Source organism: Penicillium cataractarum (genome assembly GCF_028827025.1).
Source record: "Penicillium cataractarum strain IBT 29864 chromosome Unknown utg000007l, whole genome shotgun sequence".
NCBI lineage: Eukaryota > Fungi > Ascomycota > Eurotiomycetes > Eurotiales > Aspergillaceae > Penicillium > Penicillium cataractarum.
The window spans coordinates 2,556,792-2,578,126 of NW_026622743.1; the positions used below are offsets into that span (position 1 = coordinate 2,556,792).

Here is a 21,335-nt window from a genome sequence, read left to right on the forward strand (position 1 = left end):
GACCGTAGTATTTAGCTCTTATAACTACTTTCTACGAAGATATAAGGCCTATTATAAAGCCTATCTTATTAAAGTTATAGATATGCTCTAGTTATATACCCTTCTTATCGATTATATACTATATAGTTATAAACCACTACCGAATCGATTTCGGATCTTCGTTTAGGGCTCTTTAGTAATCGTATCTTCGCGAGAAACGAGATCGAAGCTTATCGCGGCGTTTAATAAAGCTTAATAGCTAATTAACACTAATAGTAGGCGGAGGGTTACTACCGCGCGTAGTAAGTAGGATATTAGCTATTTCTCCTATAGTAGCCGGTCTAGGCGCTACTCTACGTAAATCTATAGATAATATCCACTTAGTAAGCGTATCCTCTTCGGTTTAGGTTAATTTATGACTAGATAGGCGCTTATTAACGCGTAAGACTCGGCTATCGGCGCGCGTATATAGGGTAGTGTAGGGTATCTTATATAGCTTTGCTGCTACGTAGATAGAAGAGATACGGCCCTCTTTTAAATCAGAAAGGGCTAATAGGATCTTGCCCTCTTAGTTAGCTAATTTATGGCTAGATTCACTGCGAATTAGTGGTATAGTAGGTAGTTGAATTAATTAAGTTGGTAGAAACACGCGAATTTAGAAGGGGTGATCCGGTCGGCCGTGGATTACGCTACTAGGTAGTAGATAAGATTAAATTAAACTAGTAGTGGATCATATGACTATCCTAGTTAAATTAAATAGGTAGTGGGTTATATCATTCTAGTAGGGTAGGCCTAGGTCATATAACTTTGGTAGGTAGGAAGGAAGGAAGATAGAAAGGAAGAAGGAAAGAATGCGTGTGTGTAAGGACGGGAGGGTGGTCAGAATCGCATTTGCAAGGCGTGACAGTGATGGCCTTAGCAGAAACCAGGCCAATTCAGGCAGATATCAGGCACCACGTAGTGCGGCCAGTATTCTTATGTAGTGCCAACACGGTCCCCCTAAGTATATATGATAGAATTAGGATTAGGTCTATGAAATTTGATTGATGATTTTTTCTAATTCTAACCGTCTTTCTAGTTATCTGTTCAGAGAGCCCTAGCAAGATCTCTCGATTTATCCACTGAAGCATAACCAATAAGATGATTCAGAATTTAGTCATAGGTTTAAGCTTAGTTATTAGACACGATTATATACTTATAAGAAGGCATGGTCCCGATTAGGCTTAGCGTTCTGGTGTCACGAAATGTTTTCGTAGTGCTCTGAGTACGATCTAATATAACTAGTTGATATTGTTTAATCGATTCCTGGAAGTTATCTAGGTCTAGCATAGTATAAAAGTCTCCGAGAACACATTAAAAGCCTCTACACACCTCTCTCGATAGCGCGGTATTCCACCAAAATAGTAGAGTAACTCTGCCTTTTTGCCTGGGATATTAGCCCCCATGTACCACGACTTCGTCTTCGGAAATAGCGTCATATTGGCGATGAATTCCATCTCAGTCTTCCATGCTTGAGCCGCTTCGGGACGCGGGTCGATAAATTTGATTTTCTCTCCCTCTATCTTCTTTATAATATCCCGAATGAAGTCTGCTTGGAACTCAATTCCCACCGGGCCGTTCGAGAATGGGGTCGGAGCATGGATAGAGTACGGTAGGAACATGTTAGGAAAGCCTGGCACCATAAGGCCCTGGAAGCTCAAGACCCCGTCTCGCCAGCGCTCACCCAGTTCCACGCCATTCACGTCTCGGATGCCCATTTTGGCTAGACCGCCGGTCGTCGCGTCAAAGCCTGTTGCAAGAGCGATAATGTCCACCTCGTATATATTGCCATCGTCGGTCATGATACCTTGCGGTGTTAGCTGCACGATTGGATACGCCTTTGTGTTGACGAGGTGGACATTAGGCTTATTGAACTGCTCGTAGTAGTCCTGTTCCAGCGAGGGACGCTTAGTACCAAATGGATGGGGTGGCTCTAGAGGTGCCAACAAGTCGCGTTTGACCGGGTCGTGGATGCGCTCGCGGGTTCGCTTGGCCCAGTAGTCATACGCCGCGCGGTTTCCCTCGGGGTTCAGAAGAAGGTCGATGTACCCTCCTGCCCAATATCGAAAGCCTCCGCTCTCATAAAGCCCTTCCAAGATTTTGGCAATCTCATCCGGGGAGAACTCAGCGAATTTCCTTGCCGGCGATTCATATGGCAAACCGCCCGAGGTCTTCCTGGAACGGTCGAAGAGATCGGCCGTCTCATCTCGCATCTGCCTTTGGCTATGTTCGTCCAGCTTCTGCTGGCACATAGGCAGGGCGAGATTCGGGGTTCGCTGGAAGACAAAGGTCTCAGCAGCGTCCTTGGCCCATTCCTGGGTAATCTGTAGTCCCGTCGATCCGGTGCCGATGACCGCGACGCGCTTGCCTCGAACATCGACAGGCTCCTGCGGCCAGGTCGAGGTATGGTGAATGGTGCCCTGGAAATCCTCTAAGCCTTTCCAATCGGGTACGTACTGCTGGGCTGTGAAGCCGATTGCCGGAACAAAGTACTTTGCAACGACCGTGATGCCGTTTTCGGTCTGCACCGTCCACTTTCCATCGATAGGATTGAAATGGCCCGCAGTGATCCGCGCGTTGAAAATGCAGTCCTTCCTCACCGAAAGCACGTCGTCGACGTGGCGGAAATAAGCGCCCAACTCTTTCTGCTCTGGGTACAACTCTGACCAAGTCCAGTTCTTCCAGACTTCTTCTATCCCAAATGCATATACCGGGGCGGGACAATCCACGCGAGCCCCGGGGTAGGTGTTCCAATACCATGTCCCACCTATATCGGGGCCAGCTTCGAGGATTTTGACGTTTAATTTTAATTCATCCCTGAGACGATGAAGAATGTAGATCCCGGAGAACCCTGCCCCGGCAATGACTGCATCCAGCTCTAATGGTTGGCCTTGCAGAGTGGACGGCATTATTTGAGTGGGATGAGGGTGGACCAACACAACTTGGGATTCATAGGCTGAAGAGGATAATTTCACGGCTACACATTCAGTGAAAGTGACAGCAGGATACGTGTTGAAGTAGAGAAGAGAAGGACACAGAGAATCTTGACCGACTCTTAAAATTTGTCAGACGTCGTCAGATTTCGTCAGACAGCCTCGGCTGTGTAGCGGGGTAGTCCCGATGGCCAAGATAGATGGGGGCGAAAAGTTTACCAAATCGAGCTTCATCTGTTTCAAGACACTTCAATTTGGATCGGGCCGATCACTTACCCAATATGGCGTGGGTGACTTCGCCGTGGGAGCTTAAAGTCTAGAAACGATAAATAGACAACATCGTACGGGAGCAGCAGTATAAGCCCACGCAGGCTGGCTTGATGTGATGTTTTGACTCCTTCGGATAGAATACATAAGAGGAAACTCTGCTGGCCGTTAACACCGGGTGCTTTGGCGAAGAACCAAAGGGTTCGTGTCTTCACTACCACCTTAGGAAGGTAGGTGATATCAGGTTAGGTGTAGGTGGTGAAATATAGGGTGAATAAGCATATCAGCCACACGAGTTCTTTCTACTCCTTGACTATGCTATATGACTTAACACTTAGAGAGAATAAGATGACAGCCAGGCTCTTAAGATATAATTACCTTCACGAGGGACTTGGTAAGAATCTTCACCTAGCGTTTCCGCTCGACGACTAATCTAGACTCCTACCTGAACCAGGATAAGGAGCATCTCGTACTTTTGGTCTAAGGACTTACGACCAGGCTAATTTAAGAGGGGATAATTTAAAGGGGGCCTGTTAGTAAAAAGATATTATCGGCGACCTAGGGCGGACGATAAACGCCAGTTACTCAAAACCCATAATTAGTTAGCTTATCGACCGCTCTCATAGCCGCCTTTGCCCTAATACCTTCTTTAGGCCAGGGCGACGCTATTACTATAGTACCGATTTAACTATCCCCTTCCTTCTCTTTTCTCTTGTCTTTTCTCTTGTCTTTTCTCTTGTCTTTTCTCTTGTCTTTTCTCTTGTCTTTTCTCTTGTCTTTTCTCTTGTCTTTTCTCTTGTCTTTTCTCTTGTCTTTTCTCTTATCTTTTCTCTTGTCTTTTCTCTTGTCTTTTCTCTTGTCTTTTCTCTTGTCTTTTCTCTTGTCTTTTCTCTTGTCTTTTCTCTTGTCTTTTCTCTTGTCTTTTCTCTTGTCTTTTCTCTTGTCTTTTCTCTTGTCTTTTCTCTTGTCTTTTCTCTTGTCTTTTCTCTTGTCTTTTCTCTTGTCTTTTCTCTTGTCTTTTCTCTTGTCTTTTCTCTTGTCTTTTCTCTTGTCTTTTCTCTTGTCTTTTCTCTTGTCTTTTCTCTTGTCTTTTCCCTTGTCTTTTCCCTTGTCTTTTCCCTTGTCTTTTCTCTTGTCTTTTCTCTTGTCTTCTATCTTCTGTAGGTTATGTGAATTCTGCCGGACTTTCTGCCTTAGAAAATTGGGTTTGAGTAATTAGCGCCTATCGTCTACCTTAGGCGCCCCAAGAAGTATCAAAGTTATCGATATAACTGTTCGGTGTTACTATGAATAAACATATTGGTATTCTCCAAGTTCAAATAATCAAAAATTTCTTGATCTAGCAAATTTTGAGCGCGAATATTATCTATCAGTAGGTGTAGATAAGTATTTATCATCATTGTTCAGGGACCATGATCTAGTACGGGGAAGTAATTGCATTGAATCGCGATAATCTAGACAGAAAGTGTGTTGCCAGCAGTTGTAGGTGGCTATCAACAAAGTTCTACCAGATTTATTCCTTAGAAATTGGGTTTGAACGGTTGCGAGAGTGGGCATAATACGAATCACTGCTCTATTTTCAGCCATAGCTTTATGCCAACACCACTCACACCTCGACCACGACGACTTCCCGACGGAGGGGCAGATACCCAAGGCTTAACACAGCTATACCAGCTTGAAAATGCGCGGTGTAAAGGCCAACTTCAGCCCGAGGGAGAGAAGCATAAGCGAAGCATTTTGCGGGTTTATCTGCAGATTCCCCATGTTGGGACGGAGTACGAGGATTCTAACTCGCGTCGATCCGACCTTTCAGCCTGATGAGCTCGACGTGTATAACACTCTTAGTAAGCACCCAATGGTTTCGAGAATTACGCCGAAGTTGCTAGGACCTAAGGTGTCGGTGCAAGAGCCCTCGGGCATTGTGCTAGGCGAGTTTCTTTCTTCTCTTCGTTGTATAGGAGAGAGTCCTGGGGCTTTCCCTCGACAAGCGACTGAATATTAGAATCTGCGCTATACGAGCGCGCTAACAATACGAGTAATCTTCGAAAAAACTTTCAAGTAAGCTAATTAAACTTAGCGCATCCTGAATATTCATGGACTTTGTTGATCAATATAGGGATATCTCCTCTACTATTGGTATCTGGCCAAGCCCTATATCTATCTCCCTGTCATTTGGTTTGGAATTACATGACGGAGACTTTATGAGTTCATCACAGCAAAGAGTCCCCTATTCTTGGCTATCCTCAATGCTCTAATCCGTTGCTTATCGATTCTGAGTTGGATTTCATAAATAAATTCAGCCGGGAAGAAGGACCAAACCTGGATTGAGGCTTGGCTACCTGCGTGGGACCTTGTTAAAACTCCGGCGCAGAATTTGTGGGCACAAACTGACTAGGAGGGTAATACTATGGGCTGGAAATACTAGCTATCATGCTTGTATTTCAAGGCCTAGTCTTGCTTTTGCTGAAGCTTGCTTCCACAGTGAAAAGTTTTGTGATCATCAAACTTAACTCGTTTGAAGCTGCTCTGGTTTTAATACTACATTGTAGTGTATTCAGTGGCTGAACTTGAATCCTGCCAGTTATGATTTAACATATCTTGGCCTGTGTGATCAAGAAGGTAGATATCGAACCCGAATGAAAGCTCTTTAATGATCAAGCTAAACTTTATGGTTAAGATACCTCACCCATAAGATCCTCTTCTATCTCGAGTCCAACGTCTTCACTCATTCCAGAATTGACATCGCCCACACCGGCCCAAGTCTGGCCTCTCTGCACAGCATCAATAAATTCGTTGCTTAGTCCCATATGATAGCCAATTTCATCAAGACCATTCATTAGGGACCCAAGAGACTGACTTTCCCGTACAAGGCGAGACTGTGCCTTACTCTCGTCTGAGAGCCGTGGAGCAGAATGGATTTCCGAAAACCGAAGCATGGTTGGGCTGCCCCGGGTTGAGTTTTGCACCAAGGTGGCCTTCAAAGCACCAGACATGATGAAAGACGCAATGACTGACTCTGTAGCTTCGTCATTCATTCGCATGGGTGATGCCTGTTCTGAAAGCTCCTTAACTGTCAGGGCCGCAAATGTCTGCTTGATACCCATAACAGTATGCTTGGTGTAGGCACCGAGGACCTGAGAAACAAGGCCCATGTTGTTATCCTAAAAGAATGTGAATTAGTGCAATTAAAACGGTGGAGTCTCTAGATCCCCTGGTCGACATACAGTACACCAAATCTCCCGAGCTGCGTCGATCTCTGCCTCCAAATGCGCCAAGTCACCTCTGGAGAAACTGTGGGCCAGATTGACGTAAGGCTTAGCCAGCGACTGGTACAGCTTGACAACATGTGGAGCAATCAGGTTAGAAGGCGAGGATAACTAGTACCGGAATATTTTAGCATCAGAACGCACTAGTCAGGGTGGGCCTAGCCCGCGACATAAGTAACTCACCTTGCCCTTCTCTAACAATGTCACCAATATCCACTTCTTGTAAGCCTCCACCATGATCATGCTGATGGGACCCACCGTTGGCATGGAAATAACAACCTCGAGAAAATGAGCTGCCTTGCACCACTGCTTCAGTGCCATATAGATCATTCCACCACAAAGGAAATATTGTAGATAGTCCTTGTAGGTCAACTTGGATGATAGTCCAGAGGTATCGGTGATAAAAGACAAACTTGAGTCGTGCGCTGCACAAGGCAACACGGAAAAGCCAGACGTGGCGCGGGGAGTCGAGGTAGGGAAGTGGCAGACATGTCTGTCAAGTACGGGCAACGCATGGGTGTATGCTCTCGCCCGCAAGCAGAGGCGGGCAAGAAGTAGGTGTGTCGACGTAAAGACAGCACATGAAGGATCCAGCCGCAACATGGCATCTCTGACCAACCGCACGGCTAGGATAGGCTAAAAACGGTCAGAATGTTGACATTGGAGCAGAGTTGGGATAATGGGTAATCGTGCCTTGGAGACTACTTGTGAAGCCTGTGCAACAAGTTCAACCAACTGGCGCCACTCTTGGCCTGCGTATCTGACTTGGACGGGATCGAAAGTTCTCAGGTACGAGACGATTCTCGACCAGAGGTTTCCGGGAGGAAGCAAGGCCGCTGGCACGTTTTCACGAAACTCTTCTTGAAAAGCTTGAGTTTGAGCGCGAAGAAGAAACAGATAGACGAGAGAGTCCGCAACTGGGTCGAAATGCTGGTAAAGGGAGACTGATTAGTTCCTTGCCATCAACATTGATGTTGGAGGAAGAGATCACTGCTCACGTCAAGGAGGGAGTCATTGCTGGCAAATGCACCAAGAGCCTTGGTAGACAGGACACGTCTCAAAGAGGAGACATTCTCACGAATCTGGCGGTCATAGCTTTGGTCGGACAGATTCCTGGCTTCACGCAGCTGGGCGGACTGGGTCATGAGCCCCTCGACGACCTCCATCTTGAAAAGGTGAAAGCTTCAATCGCAGGACAGTTTCAGAACCTGTAAAGAAGGCGATATGGAAACCAAGATGAGCAGGGTCAGAGGTGGGGACAGATGCGTGGCGGCTGAGGATGAATGATGGGAAAGTGTGTGTTGGGGGTGGGGGGGCTTGAGAGGCGGCAGAAATAGAGATGGAGGTAGAATAGTAGTAAAAACAAGACTTCTCAAAGGTCCAAGGGACCGTTTAGGTCCAGAACCCCATACACAAGATGGCTCAAGAACACGGAGGGGTTGGTTGTTATTGTTGTCGTGGCACCGAGTAGTTGGTGAGTTAGTGACAGCAGTTTGGCAGTTGGAGAGAGCTCCGCAAGAAGAGAGAGCGGTGGAGAGGTCCGATAAGCCGATAAGCCGATAAGGAGATAAGCCGATAGCGGAGTTGAGCCCCCCACTAATTACGCTAATTACGCTAATTACACTAATTAAATACACTAGTTACACTGCAAGTCCTCCGTACGGAGTATCGTAATTACTCCGAAAGAAAAAAAAGTAAGGGAAGCCCCTCCATAATTGCCCGCCGAGAGAGTAACTAACTCTTAGGTCCTTGACTCACCTTCCCCACATACCGTGAGTTCTCCCTCGCCTTCTACTCGAATTACCTGACCTATTTCTCCTTCAATAATCCATTGCCCACCTTATTCCCCCAGGGAAGACTGGCCGCAGCTTCAAACTGAGATCTTTTAGGTCCGAGATCGAAACGAAGCAATGTCGTTAACCGATTCAGCCGCCGTGGACGTGGCTCGCAGCGCATCGATTGCTTCTCGTCACCTCGCCACTCTCTCGAACAGAGCCCGAAATGATGCATTGACTGCCCTTCACCAAGCCTTGGATAGGAACCGCGATACTATCTTGGCAGCGAATGCCCGAGACGTTGAGGCCGCTACGAGGGCCGCTAACGATGGCACCCTCAATCACAGTGTGCTGAAACGACTTGATCTCTCACGACCCGGAAAATATGAAGACATGCTCCAGGGGATTCTGAACGTTCGGGACTTGGAGGATCCAGGTGTGCTCCCGTCTTGACTCCTCTACGATTGTAATCAAGTGATAAAACATAGGCTAACTCGAAGATCGGAATCATAGTTGGCAAAGTGACACTACGGACTCTATTGGATGAGGGGTTGACTCTGGAGCGAGTCAGCTGCCCTATTGGTGTTCTTTTGATTATTTTCGAGGCTCGTCCGGAGGTCATTGCAAACATTGCTGCGCTAGCCATCAAGTCGGGCAACGCTGCGATTTTGAAGGGTATGGGAACTCCCAATCTATCCTCTTTTCTTTGGGAACCGCCCTGAAACTGACATTCGTATCTCGATAGGTGGAAAGGAATCCATGGAATCCTTCGTTGCCATCGCAAATGTGGTCTCCGAAGCCATTGCCGGCTCTCAAGTGCCCGTATCCTCGGTTCAACTGGTCAAGACCCGTGATGCCGTTTCCTCCCTACTGGCCCAGGACTCATTCATTGACCTTGTCATTCCCCGTGGATCCAACGAATTAGTTCGCTTTGTGAAGGAAAACACCAAGATTCCAGTACTCGGCCACGCCGATGGTCTCTGCTCGGCCTACATACACTCGGATGCTAAGATCGACACCGCTGTGAAGGTCGTCGTGGACTCCAAAACGGACTACCCGGCGGCCTGCAATGCGCTCGAGTCTCTTCTGGTCAACGAGAAGGTCCTCGAGACCGTTTTCCCAGCAATCGCAACGGCCCTCCTCAACAAGGGTGTTTCTCTTCGCTGTGACCCGGCCTCCAAGGCGGTCCTTGCGAAGACACTTAAGGCCGATCAATTGGCTCAAGTCTCATCGGCTACCGAGGCCGACTACGATACCGAGTTCCTCGATCTGGTGCTGGCCGTGAAGACCATCCCAGAAAGCGGTTCTCCAGAATCAGCCGTGGAGGCTGCCGTTGCGCACATCAACACGCATTCATCCAAACACACCGATATCATCCTGACCGAGTCACGCGAGCTAGCAAATTTATTCATGAACGGTATTGATAGCGCGGGTGTGTTTTGGAATGCGTCGTCACGGTTTGCGGATGGAATGAGATTTGGCTTTGGCACCGAAGTCGGCATCAGCACCAACAAAATCCACTCTCGAGGACCCGTAGGCCTGGAAGGTCTGACCATCTATAAATACCTGATTCGAGGCAATGGACATGGTGCGGGGGATTATCATGATGGGCCAGGCGGTCGGAAATATCTTCATACAAGCCTGCCTATCAGCGAATGAGGATAAAAAAGTGTACATAGTAAACTAAACCTTTGGGATATTCCCTTAGCAGAACTCCCAGGTGAAGAAGAAAAGAATTCAAACGTATTTTTTTTGTTGAAACATTTCGCAATCGTAAGAAAGGATGAGGACTAAGCCGGATGCATTTTTCTTTTGCCCTCTTCCATCCACACACTCTGATCCCTCAATCCAACCAAAGACATTTCGCCACTTTAGGTACATCGAATAGAGGTCTCCAGCCAGACTCCGAGAGATAAACACCCGAGGATTCAGTGCGATCAGGAATATGCGTCCTTGCACCGATGGGTTCACGTCCGTCCCACAATCATCACACAAAGTCTTTTTAGACCTTGAAACCCTTGGAGCGTCTGCGACCACGGGCACGCTCGAACTTCCGGCCCTTGCTGGCAATGTAGGGCTTCTGTTAAAATTCACAAGTAGGTTAGCAGCTGGAGGCAAGGTAGACGTATTCAAAATGGATTTCAACGGATAGAATGCAAATCGAACCTTGTGAGAGTGGGGACCGAAGCCGAAGTGCTTGACGGCCTCACGGGCGTTCTTGGGGCCACGGAGGAGCAGGGTGTTGGCACCGGTGGGGGCACGCAGAGCAAGCTGATCCAGGGTGAGGGTCTCACCACCGGCCTTCTCGATACGGGCGCGAGCAGTGGCGGTGAAGCGCAGAGCAGCGACGGACAGCTTGGGGATGTTCAGGAGGCGGTTGTCATCGGTGATGGTGCCGATAACGACCACGGTCTTGCCCTTCTGCGACTCGTTGATGTTCGAGGCGATGCGGGAAAGGGAAACCGGGGGGCGGTTGATGCGCGACATGAAGAGGCGGCGGAGAACGGCCTTGTTGAAGTTGGACTCCGTGCGGCCTGTAAGAGAGATATCCCAAATCAGTTTCTCGGTTCCGGTTCACGTTGGAAAAAAATTCGTCGTTTCGCCTTCTTCTGCTGCGACGCACGAAATTCGGATTCTGGAAAGGAAGAGGAAGGGATTCATACGAGCAAGGAAGCGGTACAACTTCACCAGCACCTGCAAGTAAACGTTCTCGCTCTTGGGCGCCTTGCGGTGGCTGCTGCGCACATGGTGACGGTCCAGGTCGATACCTAGAAGATTTCGGACATGAGTTAGTCTCAGGGATGGAATCGAGAGGGGAGAGAGGAAGCGGATATCTCTCTTAGACAGAGAATGATCAAGGCGATGAGGTTGGAGTGGTTGGACATACCCATGGCTGCTGATATGAATTGAACACCTGGGAGTTAGCTTGCTGTCGCACCCGTATGAAAAGTGCAGGAGGTTTTTGGTCTTCAACTTTCGGCTGCGCGGGTGTGTGTGGGTTGAGCCCTACGCTAGTCCTAATATGGTGATAAAATGAGTCACATGATGTGGAACCCGTGAATGGACAACTCGGGGGGCGACCTTAGGTAATCAAGCGCGGCTAACCTCTCAACGAACATCTGGTGTCTTGGCATTTCGGCACTAACACTTAGAGTATCCAAAAGACTAGCACATTTGTTACCTGTATGACTCCAGTACTATAGGTACTTAAGCTGGCCATTTACCATGGTTCAAATTCCTATCAGAGGAAGTCTTTGCGATGAAGGACAGGTACTACTGACTGGATCCCCTGATCGATGTAAATCTACATATGTCTTTTAAAATATAGGCGGAGTGGAGCCCCCTAGATTACGTTAGTCCGTTAGTGCGCCTTCTATGGTTCTAGAGTCCCAAGTCATATGTAGTAGACTACTGTACTGGCTGTTCCTTGTGAGCTACCACAATCCAGACCTATATGCACGTACTTCCTGGTTAGTCCCCACAGGTATGACTAGCTAGACTTCCGTACAGGCGATTCCCATTAATGTAATTTTCTAGGGCATACTACGCCTATATTATCAAGGTAATAAGGATCAGAACTTGACCCCCACAGGCAAGGCAGCGTTAGGACAAAAGAATGTTTGACAAATAGGAGATAAGAGAATATAGTTAACCGCCTATAGTCGATTTTTTTTTTCTAACTTCGCCAGCACTACGGGGATAATTTCACCATTCAAGATCTAAAAGTTGTTCCGACCAAAAGGTCGAAGGAAGCAGCAGCAGTAGCAGCTTGATTTGACGTTTGAGAACATCCGAGAAAAAAGGACGGTCTAGGTATATTGCAACTATTCTCTATCATTCAGGCTGATGAGGAAGTCTCTCGTCAACTCGAAACTGAGCCAGCTACTGGCCATACTGGGTGCAACCTTGAGTAGATTTGGTCCAATGCCCTTGAATAGTCCACGTGGTCCCTCTTCGGCCACGATGACCCGCACTGCATCCCAGATGGATTTATATTGGTAGCCCATACCGGACATTGTATTGATTTGGAAGCGTCGCCGTAGCACGTCACTAGAATTCCAGTCAAAGTCAGTTCAATCAATTCGAATGATTTCAATATCATCAGCAGGATGGGAAAGTCATACAAGGGATATGTGCAGGTTTGCGCCACGGCCCCAGAAATGGCACCAGCAAGCAGCTTTCGCCAAGGATTAGGGTTCTTGTCTCCCTCGGGAGTCAAGTATTTGCGGACCGATTCATAGGTCATGAAATTGAGCCCGACCTGAGGTACATTAGTGACCGAGCGTCGAGGGAAGGAGGGTAAAAAGCTGGAAACTTACGTATGGAGCAACACCAGCAACCGTGGGGACGATTCCACGATAGAGGCCAACCATACCGCCTTCGGTTTTGTATATCGTCACCATAGTCGTGAACATGCCGGGTAGCTTTTGGGATGGATCTCGGGCCCCCAGGTCCGCAAAGGATGCCGATTGGATGGAAAGTCGAGTACGGACGATATCCAGCGGGTACGTGACCGTGACAGACGTGATGCCCGCGATACCTCCGCAAATAAGACGACGTGTTGGTGTCATCTCACCCTCGGGAGTTTCAGCAAACTAAGAATCGACCATGTTAGCCCAGCAGTTCCTCAATATCCTCGAGCCTCACTAGGAATATCGCATAGATAGGCTCCGCATCGACTATATTTTCCCCGGGCGAACTTACTTTCTTATAGAAATTGTAACTCCCAAATTGCACCGCAGAGTAGGGGATAATGCGGATACAATTGGTTCCGTTACCGCGCATAAAGCCTCGCCAGCCTTCCTCTCGTTTCATCTTCTTGAGAGCTTTCCATATCGACAGCTTGTATTCATCTCTACCGACACTTTGGATCTGGAGTAGGATTTTCAATCGTTCCAGAGGGGATACAATCGTTCTTGAAACGGCACCGGCAACGCCTCCGGCCATGAATGCAGCCACGACCGGGTCGGCCAGCCTAGTTTGTGTCCGGCGTAGCATGGAGGGCGGTGCAGAGATCGAATCCTAGTGATGGATGAGTGAGCAGATGAGCTATGAGGAGTAAACCTTTGAGAGTCATCTGGCATTTGAACCAACCTTGGCTGGAGCGCCGGATGAAGGCAATTGCAAGCCTTGCATAGTAGGCCTTGCTGTCCCATCCGCCTCATTCTTCTGCGTTGCGTCCTGGCGATTGAGGCTCATCTTGGCCACATACGCTTGATATCTTGGGGTGTGTCCGGGTGTGGAGGAAGACTAGCAGTGTAAGGTGACGCTCCTCACATACGCTCTTGGTTCCTTATTCTTGGAGAAAATGCGACGGACAGCGGTGGAGGAAGAGGGGGCCAGACGAGTGGTGAGGATGAACTGAGGAGAGGACGAGAAATGTAAAGGGGATCGGGGCAAGATGTGTCGTGCTGGCCATGGAAGGGGAGTCGAATGTCGTCGCTCGGTCCGGCTCTACTGATCCATCATTCAAGATTCAGCCCCGGCGGTACTTCTGGGTACTCTCCCCCTCGGAAGTCAGGGAGGCAGAGAAATATGTGGAGATGGGGTACGGGATTGAAAGTCGGATGTCGAACGTCGAGCCAAGGGAAAGGGAGGAGGAGGAGCGGAGATTGGGCCAAACTGTCACACGGTGGTAAAGATTGAGCTTGCTGCTTAGTGACTGCAAACGGGGGGACGAGTTGACCGTGGCAATGAAGTGGAATAGCGGAGTGGAGGTGATGTCGATAAGAGAAGGAGAAGCTAGAGGAAAACATCATCCCGACTGCCGACATGCTCACGGTACCTCCCGAGGCCAGCGCTGGTACGGTAACTGTGGGGTATAATACCATTATTACAAGGTAGAGTATATACCGTGTAGATGTCATGAAGTAGTTATATATCTATATATAGTATTCATTTAGGTTAGGTAGTGAATAATTGTAGTTTTCCTGTTGATAGTTTCTCTCTATATTTATATTAATAGAGGGCCTATATCATAAACCTCATATTAATATATGAAGATATCTGGTATGTCAGGCTCTGAACGGCCTAGAGTGGGGGCGACGATTACATTAACACGGTAAAATGATAAACCATATAGAGTTAAATCGCACGCGCCTAGGGAAATATCGGAAGTCTATAATAATAATCCAATGCCAACCCTATTTAGTATGATTACAGGTGATACTATTAATACTGCACCTATAGACAGGAGAGTGTAACTTGGAATACATAGTATATACCATACCGTAAGGTTTTCCTTGTTGCTTGGCGTAAGTGGTCGCTATCGCTCTCCGTACGAGTTAGCGCCCCCTTCAAATCTCCAATTCCTGAATTGAACCACTAGCGCGGATACCTTTCCTTCTTCAACCTCGCCATCTATCCCCCCCGTCTACCATCCCCCGGATTTCCATCCGCCATGTCTCGATCGGGAACCACCCTCTATGTCACTGGCTTCGGCCATGGCACTCGAGCCCGTGATCTTGCCTACGAATTCGAACGGTACGTGACGCCTACACCTTCAAGCTCTTGAGCTCTCGGACCTGCGATCACCCTCCTCCTCCCTCCTCCTACGCGTCGACGGCACGATGATCACCGGTCCATCCCTGAACTGGGTCCTACTTGGTGACCGTGAAGCTCTTCCCACCAAGTCCGCCTCCGAAAGCCCCCTCCTTCTCTTTTCCCAGGTGCTGGTTAATTCCATTGTGCTCATTGGTCATGTGGTCATTTGTTATTATAACCTCATATTAATGTATGAGGATCACTGTACTGACTCCCGAACTAGCTATGGTCGCCTTGTTCGTTGCGACATTCCTGCGCCCCGTACTCCTTCCAGCCGACTGTAAGTTTACTAGAATCTTAAGCGATACTCATGCTTCCCCTCCAGCTTGGACGTCCCTGACTAGTTCAACAGGTTTGCCTTTGTTGAGTATGAGAGCCGCCGCGATGCCGACGATGCGTACCATGAGATGCACAACAAGCGCATTGGACGCGATGACCTCCTGAAGATTGAGGTGAGTCTTCACATTGACCGTGAAGTTTGTACCCCCCGTCGGATCCATATCTAAATCTCATATTCAGTGGGCTCGTACTCCTCCTTCTGCCTCCTGGCGATTCGATTCCGGCCGTGACCGCCGTCGTGACCGTACCCCCCTCGCCGTGGCCGTTCTCCCTCCCCTCGTCGCAGCCGTGGAGATTACTCTCCGAGACGGGACGACCGGTACGAACGGGATCACGATCGTGCAGACCGTGACCGTGATGAGCGCCGCGACCGCGACCGTGATGACCGTCGTGACCGCGATGATCGCCGTGATCGTGATCGTGAGCGTTCTCGCGACCGTTCCCGTAGCCCTGAGGACCGGGAGCGTGATGTCAAGGAAGACCGTGAGAGACGCGAGGATGATCGCGAGCGCCGTGAGGAGGAGCGTGAGGCTGTCCCGAACGGTGATGATAGGAAAGGTTTGTGATAAACTCCCTTTTGGTTGACTGCCGGTTTGCTGATAAAATTGATCAGTACCCCTGGACCCCGTTCCCTCTGCTCATGATGAGCTTGATACTGCTGAGTAGATCAGCTCTATGCGGTCGTCTTGTCTCCAAGCCATGCTCGAGGGTTGTGAAACGGCGTCGATCAGATTGCAGCTCGCGGGCTGAATATGGCCTGCTACTGACCACGCCCCTTGGAGACAGGCTACGCATCTCGAGGTCTTACGTGGCGTTTTTGAAGATGACTCGGTGCTAGCCTTGTCACACTCCATGGCATTTTTCTCTCATGACTTTCTGGTTGATTGGGTTTTCATTCGCTGGTCTTCTTCCCTTCTTTTCTTCCTTCCTCTCCCATCCCTTTCCTAGTGCAACCCACCTGGCAAGCTTCGATTTTGCGCGGTTCTCTTATTGTTCTTTCTCACTGGCGGAGGTTCCACCACGAACGGGTTTCCTCCCTTGATTTGATCTTCTTTCCGTGGGTCTTTGGTATTTATCCTGGTCAGCAGCTCGGACTCCGCCGAAAACGAACGTCGAGCGATCGTGTCTAAGTTCTCGCCCACGTCTCTCTCTCCCTCGTCCCTGCGTTTTCCACGATAAACCCCGCCCACCGCCCATCTTATTCGCAGATTTAATTCCAAAAACGATTCTCCTTTTACCCATCCCCGCCCTGTACGATCGGCCGGAATCCTCGGAAGTCGCTGCCCTTGCCTCGATTCATTCTCTGTAGAGTTGTATGAGTGTGGGGTCCTTGTAGTGACGGAAAGGGAAAGTCTGGTGGGACATGGTATCCGGCTCTACGGGTCGAAGTATATCATCACACATGCGGCGTCTTTCTATCGGAGCGCCTAAAAGTGGTAGGTAATACACGGAGTAGTGGGGAAGATGGGGGCAATCTGTAGCTCTCTCCATAATAAGTTCAGCCTGATGCACCTCCCTTTTTTTTCACTTGTCAGGTTTGCCTAAATGGCACGATAGTATAATTCTATTGATCTTCTTGATAGTTAACTAGTTTCTTGATAGTTAACTAGTTAACTATCCGGTTCTGTTTATGTCAACTTCCCCTCGAATGACGTAGGGCACGCATCGTGCGGGGAAAGGCTGTTTTGTACTGTAGTTGTATCTCACCAACCACCCAGCAGATCTGCATTCAAACCAACCAACATGGATCAGCCTAAAGGGAAAGGAATCAGCATTGCGATCGATGTATGCGTCTTTACTTGCTCTGACTTCAGTTTATCTAAAAAAAATGGAGACTGACTCGAGTCTAGAGAGGCGGCACGTTCACCGACTGCGTGGGCAATCCCGGCACGGGACGTTTGGAAGATGACATAGTGATTAAACTGCTCTCGGAAGATCCGAACAATTATGAAGATGCTCCCCTTGAAGGAATACGCCGCATTCTGTCCAAAGTCACCGACCGTGAAATCCCACGAGGAGAAGCCATCGATACCTCGCTGATCCACAGCATCCGCATGGGGACAACCGTCGCAACAAACGCCCTACTTGAGCGCAAAGGAGAGAAGATCGCTCTCGTCGTTAGCAAGGGCTTCCGTGACTGCCTGCAGATTGGAAACCAATCCCGTCCTCGCATATTTGACCTTGCCATTAAGCGGCCCGACGTGCTGTATGAAGAGGTGGTGGAGGTTGATGAGCGGGTCACTCTGGAGGACTATGCAGAGGATCCACAGCGCAATGTGACGACCACGGCTCCACGAGACCAGTCTCAGTCTGATGCACAGGTTGTTCGGGGACTCTCATCCGAGGCTGTTCGCATCCTCAAGCGCCCCGTCGAAGAAACGGTGAGATCACAGCTGCAGCAGGTATACGATCGCGGCATTCGGAGTATAGCAGTATGTCTAATGCACGGATACACGTTCCCCGACCACGAGGCATTAGTCGGTCGACTAGCTGCAGAGATTGGATTTCACCATGTGAGCCTAAGCCACCAGCTTATGCCGATGATCAAGCTTGTCCCAAGAGCCACTTCAGCCTGTGCAGACGCGTATTTGACTCCGACTATCAAGAGGTACATTTCAGGCTTCCAAGCAGGGTTCAATAGTGGCCTTGGAAGCGAGAGTGTTAAAAACGAGCAAGGCTCTCGGGGCGCACGCTGTGAATTTATGCAATCTGATGGCGGCTTGGTCGACTTCGATCAATTTTCCGGCCTGCGAGCCATCCTGTCCGGTCCCGCTGGTGGGGTGGTCGGATATGCGTTGACTTCATATGACCCCGTTTCCAAAATTCCCGTGATAGGGTTTGATATGGGTGGAACCAGCACCGATGTGAGCCGATATGGATCAGGTCGATACGAACATGTCTTTGAAACAACCACGGCTGGAGTGACCATTCAATCCCCTCAGTTAGACATCAACACGGTAGCCGCCGGTGGTGGCTCCAGGCTATTTTTCCGCAATGGGCTGTTCGTTGTAGGTCCCGAGTCAGCAGGAGCTCACCCGGGACCTGCGTGCTATCGCAAGGATGGCCCGTTGACTGTCACAGATGCCAACTTGTTCCTCGGCCGACTAGTCCCTGACTTCTTCCCCAAGATTTTCGGTCCGCATGAGAACCAAGGCCTGGATGAAGAGACCAGCCGGCGTTTGTTTGAGCAATTGACGAAGGAGATCAATCAAGAGTTAGCTCAAGGAGACCAAAACAAAGAAATGACACCCGATGAGGTTGCATTCGGATTTATCAAGGTCGCTAATGAGACGATGACCCGGCCTATTCGATCCCTAACCGAAGCAAAGGGTCATGATACTTCGAAGCATCGGCTTGCAACCTTTGGAGGTGCTGGTGGACAGCATGCAGTCGCCATCGCTGAAAGTCTGGGCATTCGCCAAATCCTAATCCATCGATATTCATCCGTACTTTCTGCGTACGGAATGGCGCTGGCCGACGTGGTCGATGAAACCCAGGAGCCTGAATCTAAAACATGGAGCGATGGGTCGGGGGTGCGCCAGGAGCTTGCACGGAGACTAGACGAGCTGAAGAAGAGGTCTACAAAAAGATTGCAAGACCAAGGCTTCAATGATGAATCTATCATCTTTGAAGAATACTTGAATATGCGATACCGGGGAACGGAATCAGCACTTATGATCTTGAAGCCTACCAAAGAAGACGCAAAGGATGTCTTTGGCGGCGATGAGTGGGCCTTTGGCAAAGCATTTATCCAACAGCACGAGCAAGAGTTTGGTTTCACCCTGCCCGATCGTGACATAATCGTGGATGATGTGCGGGTGAGAGGTATTGGGAAGAGTTTCAAGGCTTCTGAGAAGACGGTTGATCAACAACTTCAGGAGTCTAGACCCAAGGATGTGGTTGGAAAGGAATATCGAACATCTCAGGTATACTTTGAAGGCGGACGGCATGAAACACCAATCTATAAACTCGACGACTTGCAGATCAACGACCGTGTGAAAGGACCAGCGATACTTGCCGATGAGACCCAAACCATTGTGGTGACCCCTGGAGCCTCTGCACTTCTCACCAAGACTCACGTCGTTATCAACATCGGAGACTCCGACGCGAGTGCTCCCCAAATCAGAACCGATGTCGTAGATCCGATTCTCCTAAGCGTCTTTTCGCACCGGTTCATGGCCATAGCAGAACAGATGGGCCGCGCGCTGCAAAAAACAAGTGTAAGTACCAACGTCAAAGAGCGGCTCGATTACTCGTGCGCCTTGTTCGATCCAGATGGAGGATTGGTTGCAAATGCGCCGCATCTGCCGGTCCATCTGGGAAGTATGTCGACCTGTGTCCGGATACAGGCTCAGCTCTGGCATGGCAGACTTCAACCAGGCGATGTAATTGTCTCGAATCACCCAGAGTTTGGCGGTACACATCTCCCCGATATCACAGTCATCCAGCCAGCATTTAGCCAGGGCAAGATTATCTTCTATGTTGCCTCGAGAGCACACCATGGTGAGAGTGAATCCCGCTAAGCAATTCCAGAGCTCCATCTAGTGCTAGTCTGACTCTCTTCTGTAGCTGACATTGGCGGTATTTTGCCTGGATCGATGCCACCGCATTCAAAAGAACTCTATCAAGAAGGTGCCGCCATCAAGAGTGAGAAGCTGGTCTCGGAAGGCAAATTTAACGAGCAGCGGATTACGGAGCTCCTGTACAAAGAGCCTGCCCAGTACCCCAACTGCAGTGGAACTCGCTGTCTCGCAGACAACCTGAATGACCTCAAGGCTCAGATCGCGGCCAACAAGAAAGGAATCAACCTGATCAATGCCCTGATTGATGAATATGGCGAGGAAGTGGTGCTCTTCTACATGCATCAAATCCAGGATAACGCAGAGCTCAGTGTACGCAACCTTTTGAAGGAGGTCAGTCAGAAATTCGCAGGCCGGAATCTCAGCGCTATTGACTACATGGACGATGGAACCCCGATTCAATTGAAGATCTCGATCGACGCAGACAAAGGCGAAGCGGTGTTTGATTTCGAAGGAACGGGCCCAGAGGTCTATGGTGAGTGACTAGACACCAATGGCAGATAGCTATATCGAATCTCTACTTACTCTGGCCCTGACAGGCAATATCAATGCCCCCGAAGCAGTCACCTACTCAGCAATCATCTACTGTCTACGATGTCTGATTTCTGCCGACATTCCTTTGAACCAAGGCTGCCTGAAGCCGATTAAAGTCCACTTACCGCCAAAGAGTCTCTTATCGCCATCTGAGTCCGCAGCGGTTGTAGGAGGAAACGTACTGACGGTATGTTATGCCTCAAATTTCTCTTCCCCATCTGCTCCTATCTAATTAGACTCTATCACTGACTGTATCTGAATCCCAGAGTCAACGAGTCACCGATGTGATTCTGAAATGCTTCAAGGCTTGCGCTGCTTCTCAGGGTGACACTAATAACCTGACTTTCGGGTTTGGAGGTAATCTACAAGGAGAGACTGAGACAAAAGGTTTTGGTTACTATGAAACCATCGCCGGCGGAAGCGGAGCCGGACCGGCCTGGGAGGGTACTTCAGGAGTACACACCCATATGACCAACACACGAATCACCGACGCGGAGGTTTTCGAACGACGATATCCCGTTCTACTTCGAGAGTTCAATCTCCGGGCTAATTCTGGGGGCGCCGGTCAGCACCGCGGCGGAGATGGTGTCATTCGAGACATTGAATTCCGCACTCCGGTACAGGTCTCCATCCTCTCCGAACGTCGAGTATACCACCCTTACGGCCTGGAAGGAGGCGAAGATGCCGAATGCGGCCAGAACCTTTGGGTGCGACGAGTCCAGAAATCTGATGGAAGCTGGGAGGAGCGATGTATCAGCCTAGGAGGGAAGAACTCAGTCCAAATGCAGGCCGGCGAGCGAATTATTATCCGCACTCCCGGTGGAGGAGGTTGGGGTCGAGTTGGGGACCAGCACCAGCTTGTTCATGAAACGGATGCTCGTCATGCCTGGCGAGGTGGTTCCCTGGCTACCCGTCTGGCAACGCAAGAAGCGAGTATGTGAAAGTATTGAATTCATTGACTAAAGAGATAGTGAAGAGCAGCAAGAAGAGCATGAATGATTTCATTGTTAGGGTATTCAACGCCAAAAAAAATAGAAGGTAGCCTTTGGCATGCTACCGGAGATGTCCAAACGCGTCAAA

At 49.2% G+C, this 21,335-nt stretch overlaps 7 protein-coding genes across 7 annotated transcripts; 3 read left to right on the forward strand and 4 right to left on the reverse strand.

The window, feature by feature from the left end:
- Positions 1-1,301: 1,301 nt before the first annotated feature.
- On the reverse strand, positions 1,302-2,927 carry N7496_008503 (flavin-containing monooxygenase; the record flags this gene model as incomplete). Its single annotated transcript, XM_056701422.1, has 1 exon — positions 1,302-2,927. One exon carries the CDS (start codon positions 2,925-2,927, stop codon positions 1,302-1,304), a length of 1,626 nt encoding a protein of 541 aa, XP_056553485.1.
- A 2,963-nt stretch (positions 2,928-5,890) lies between these two features.
- On the reverse strand, positions 5,891-7,650 carry N7496_008504 (putative COP9 subunit 3; the record flags this gene model as incomplete). Its single annotated transcript, XM_056701423.1, has 5 exons — positions 5,891-6,379; positions 6,443-6,595; positions 6,668-7,120; positions 7,187-7,414; positions 7,483-7,650. The coding sequence occupies 5 exons, from the start codon at positions 7,648-7,650 to the stop codon at positions 5,891-5,893; spliced, it is 1,491 nt and encodes a 496-aa protein (XP_056553486.1).
- Positions 7,651-8,394: 744 nt separating this feature from the next.
- On the forward strand, positions 8,395-9,918 carry N7496_008505 (glutamate-5-semialdehyde dehydrogenase; the record flags this gene model as incomplete). The annotated part of the gene is made up of 3 exons (XM_056701424.1): positions 8,395-8,695; positions 8,773-8,934; positions 9,005-9,918. The coding sequence occupies 3 exons, from the start codon at positions 8,395-8,397 to the stop codon at positions 9,916-9,918; spliced, it is 1,377 nt and encodes a 458-aa protein (XP_056553487.1).
- Positions 9,919-10,261: 343 nt separating this feature from the next.
- Positions 10,262-11,150, reverse strand: N7496_008506 (60S ribosomal protein eL18; the record flags this gene model as incomplete). The annotated part of the gene is made up of 4 exons (XM_056701425.1): positions 10,262-10,339; positions 10,426-10,793; positions 10,923-11,027; positions 11,147-11,150. The coding sequence occupies 4 exons, from the start codon at positions 11,148-11,150 to the stop codon at positions 10,262-10,264; spliced, it is 555 nt and encodes a 184-aa protein (XP_056553488.1).
- Positions 11,151-12,083: 933 nt separating this feature from the next.
- Positions 12,084-13,458, reverse strand: N7496_008507 (putative mitochondrial carrier protein; the record flags this gene model as incomplete). Its single annotated transcript, XM_056701426.1, has 5 exons — positions 12,084-12,309; positions 12,384-12,520; positions 12,579-12,854; positions 12,964-13,281; positions 13,354-13,458. 5 exons carry the CDS (start codon positions 13,456-13,458, stop codon positions 12,084-12,086), a joined length of 1,062 nt encoding a protein of 353 aa, XP_056553489.1.
- Positions 13,459-14,659: 1,201 nt separating this feature from the next.
- N7496_008508 (pre-mRNA splicing factor (Srp1)) lies at positions 14,660-15,707 on the forward strand (the record flags this gene model as incomplete). Its single annotated transcript, XM_056701427.1, has 3 exons — positions 14,660-14,742; positions 15,155-15,282; positions 15,436-15,707. The coding sequence occupies 3 exons, from the start codon at positions 14,660-14,662 to the stop codon at positions 15,705-15,707; spliced, it is 483 nt and encodes a 160-aa protein (XP_056553490.1).
- Positions 15,708-16,884: 1,177 nt separating this feature from the next.
- On the forward strand, positions 16,885-21,196 carry N7496_008509 (uncharacterized protein; the record flags this gene model as incomplete). The annotated part of the gene is made up of 5 exons (XM_056701428.1): positions 16,885-16,926; positions 16,992-19,644; positions 19,711-20,196; positions 20,261-20,442; positions 20,522-21,196. 5 exons carry the CDS (start codon positions 16,885-16,887, stop codon positions 21,194-21,196), a joined length of 4,038 nt encoding a protein of 1,345 aa, XP_056553491.1.
- Between the last annotated feature and the right edge of the window lie 139 nt (positions 21,197-21,335).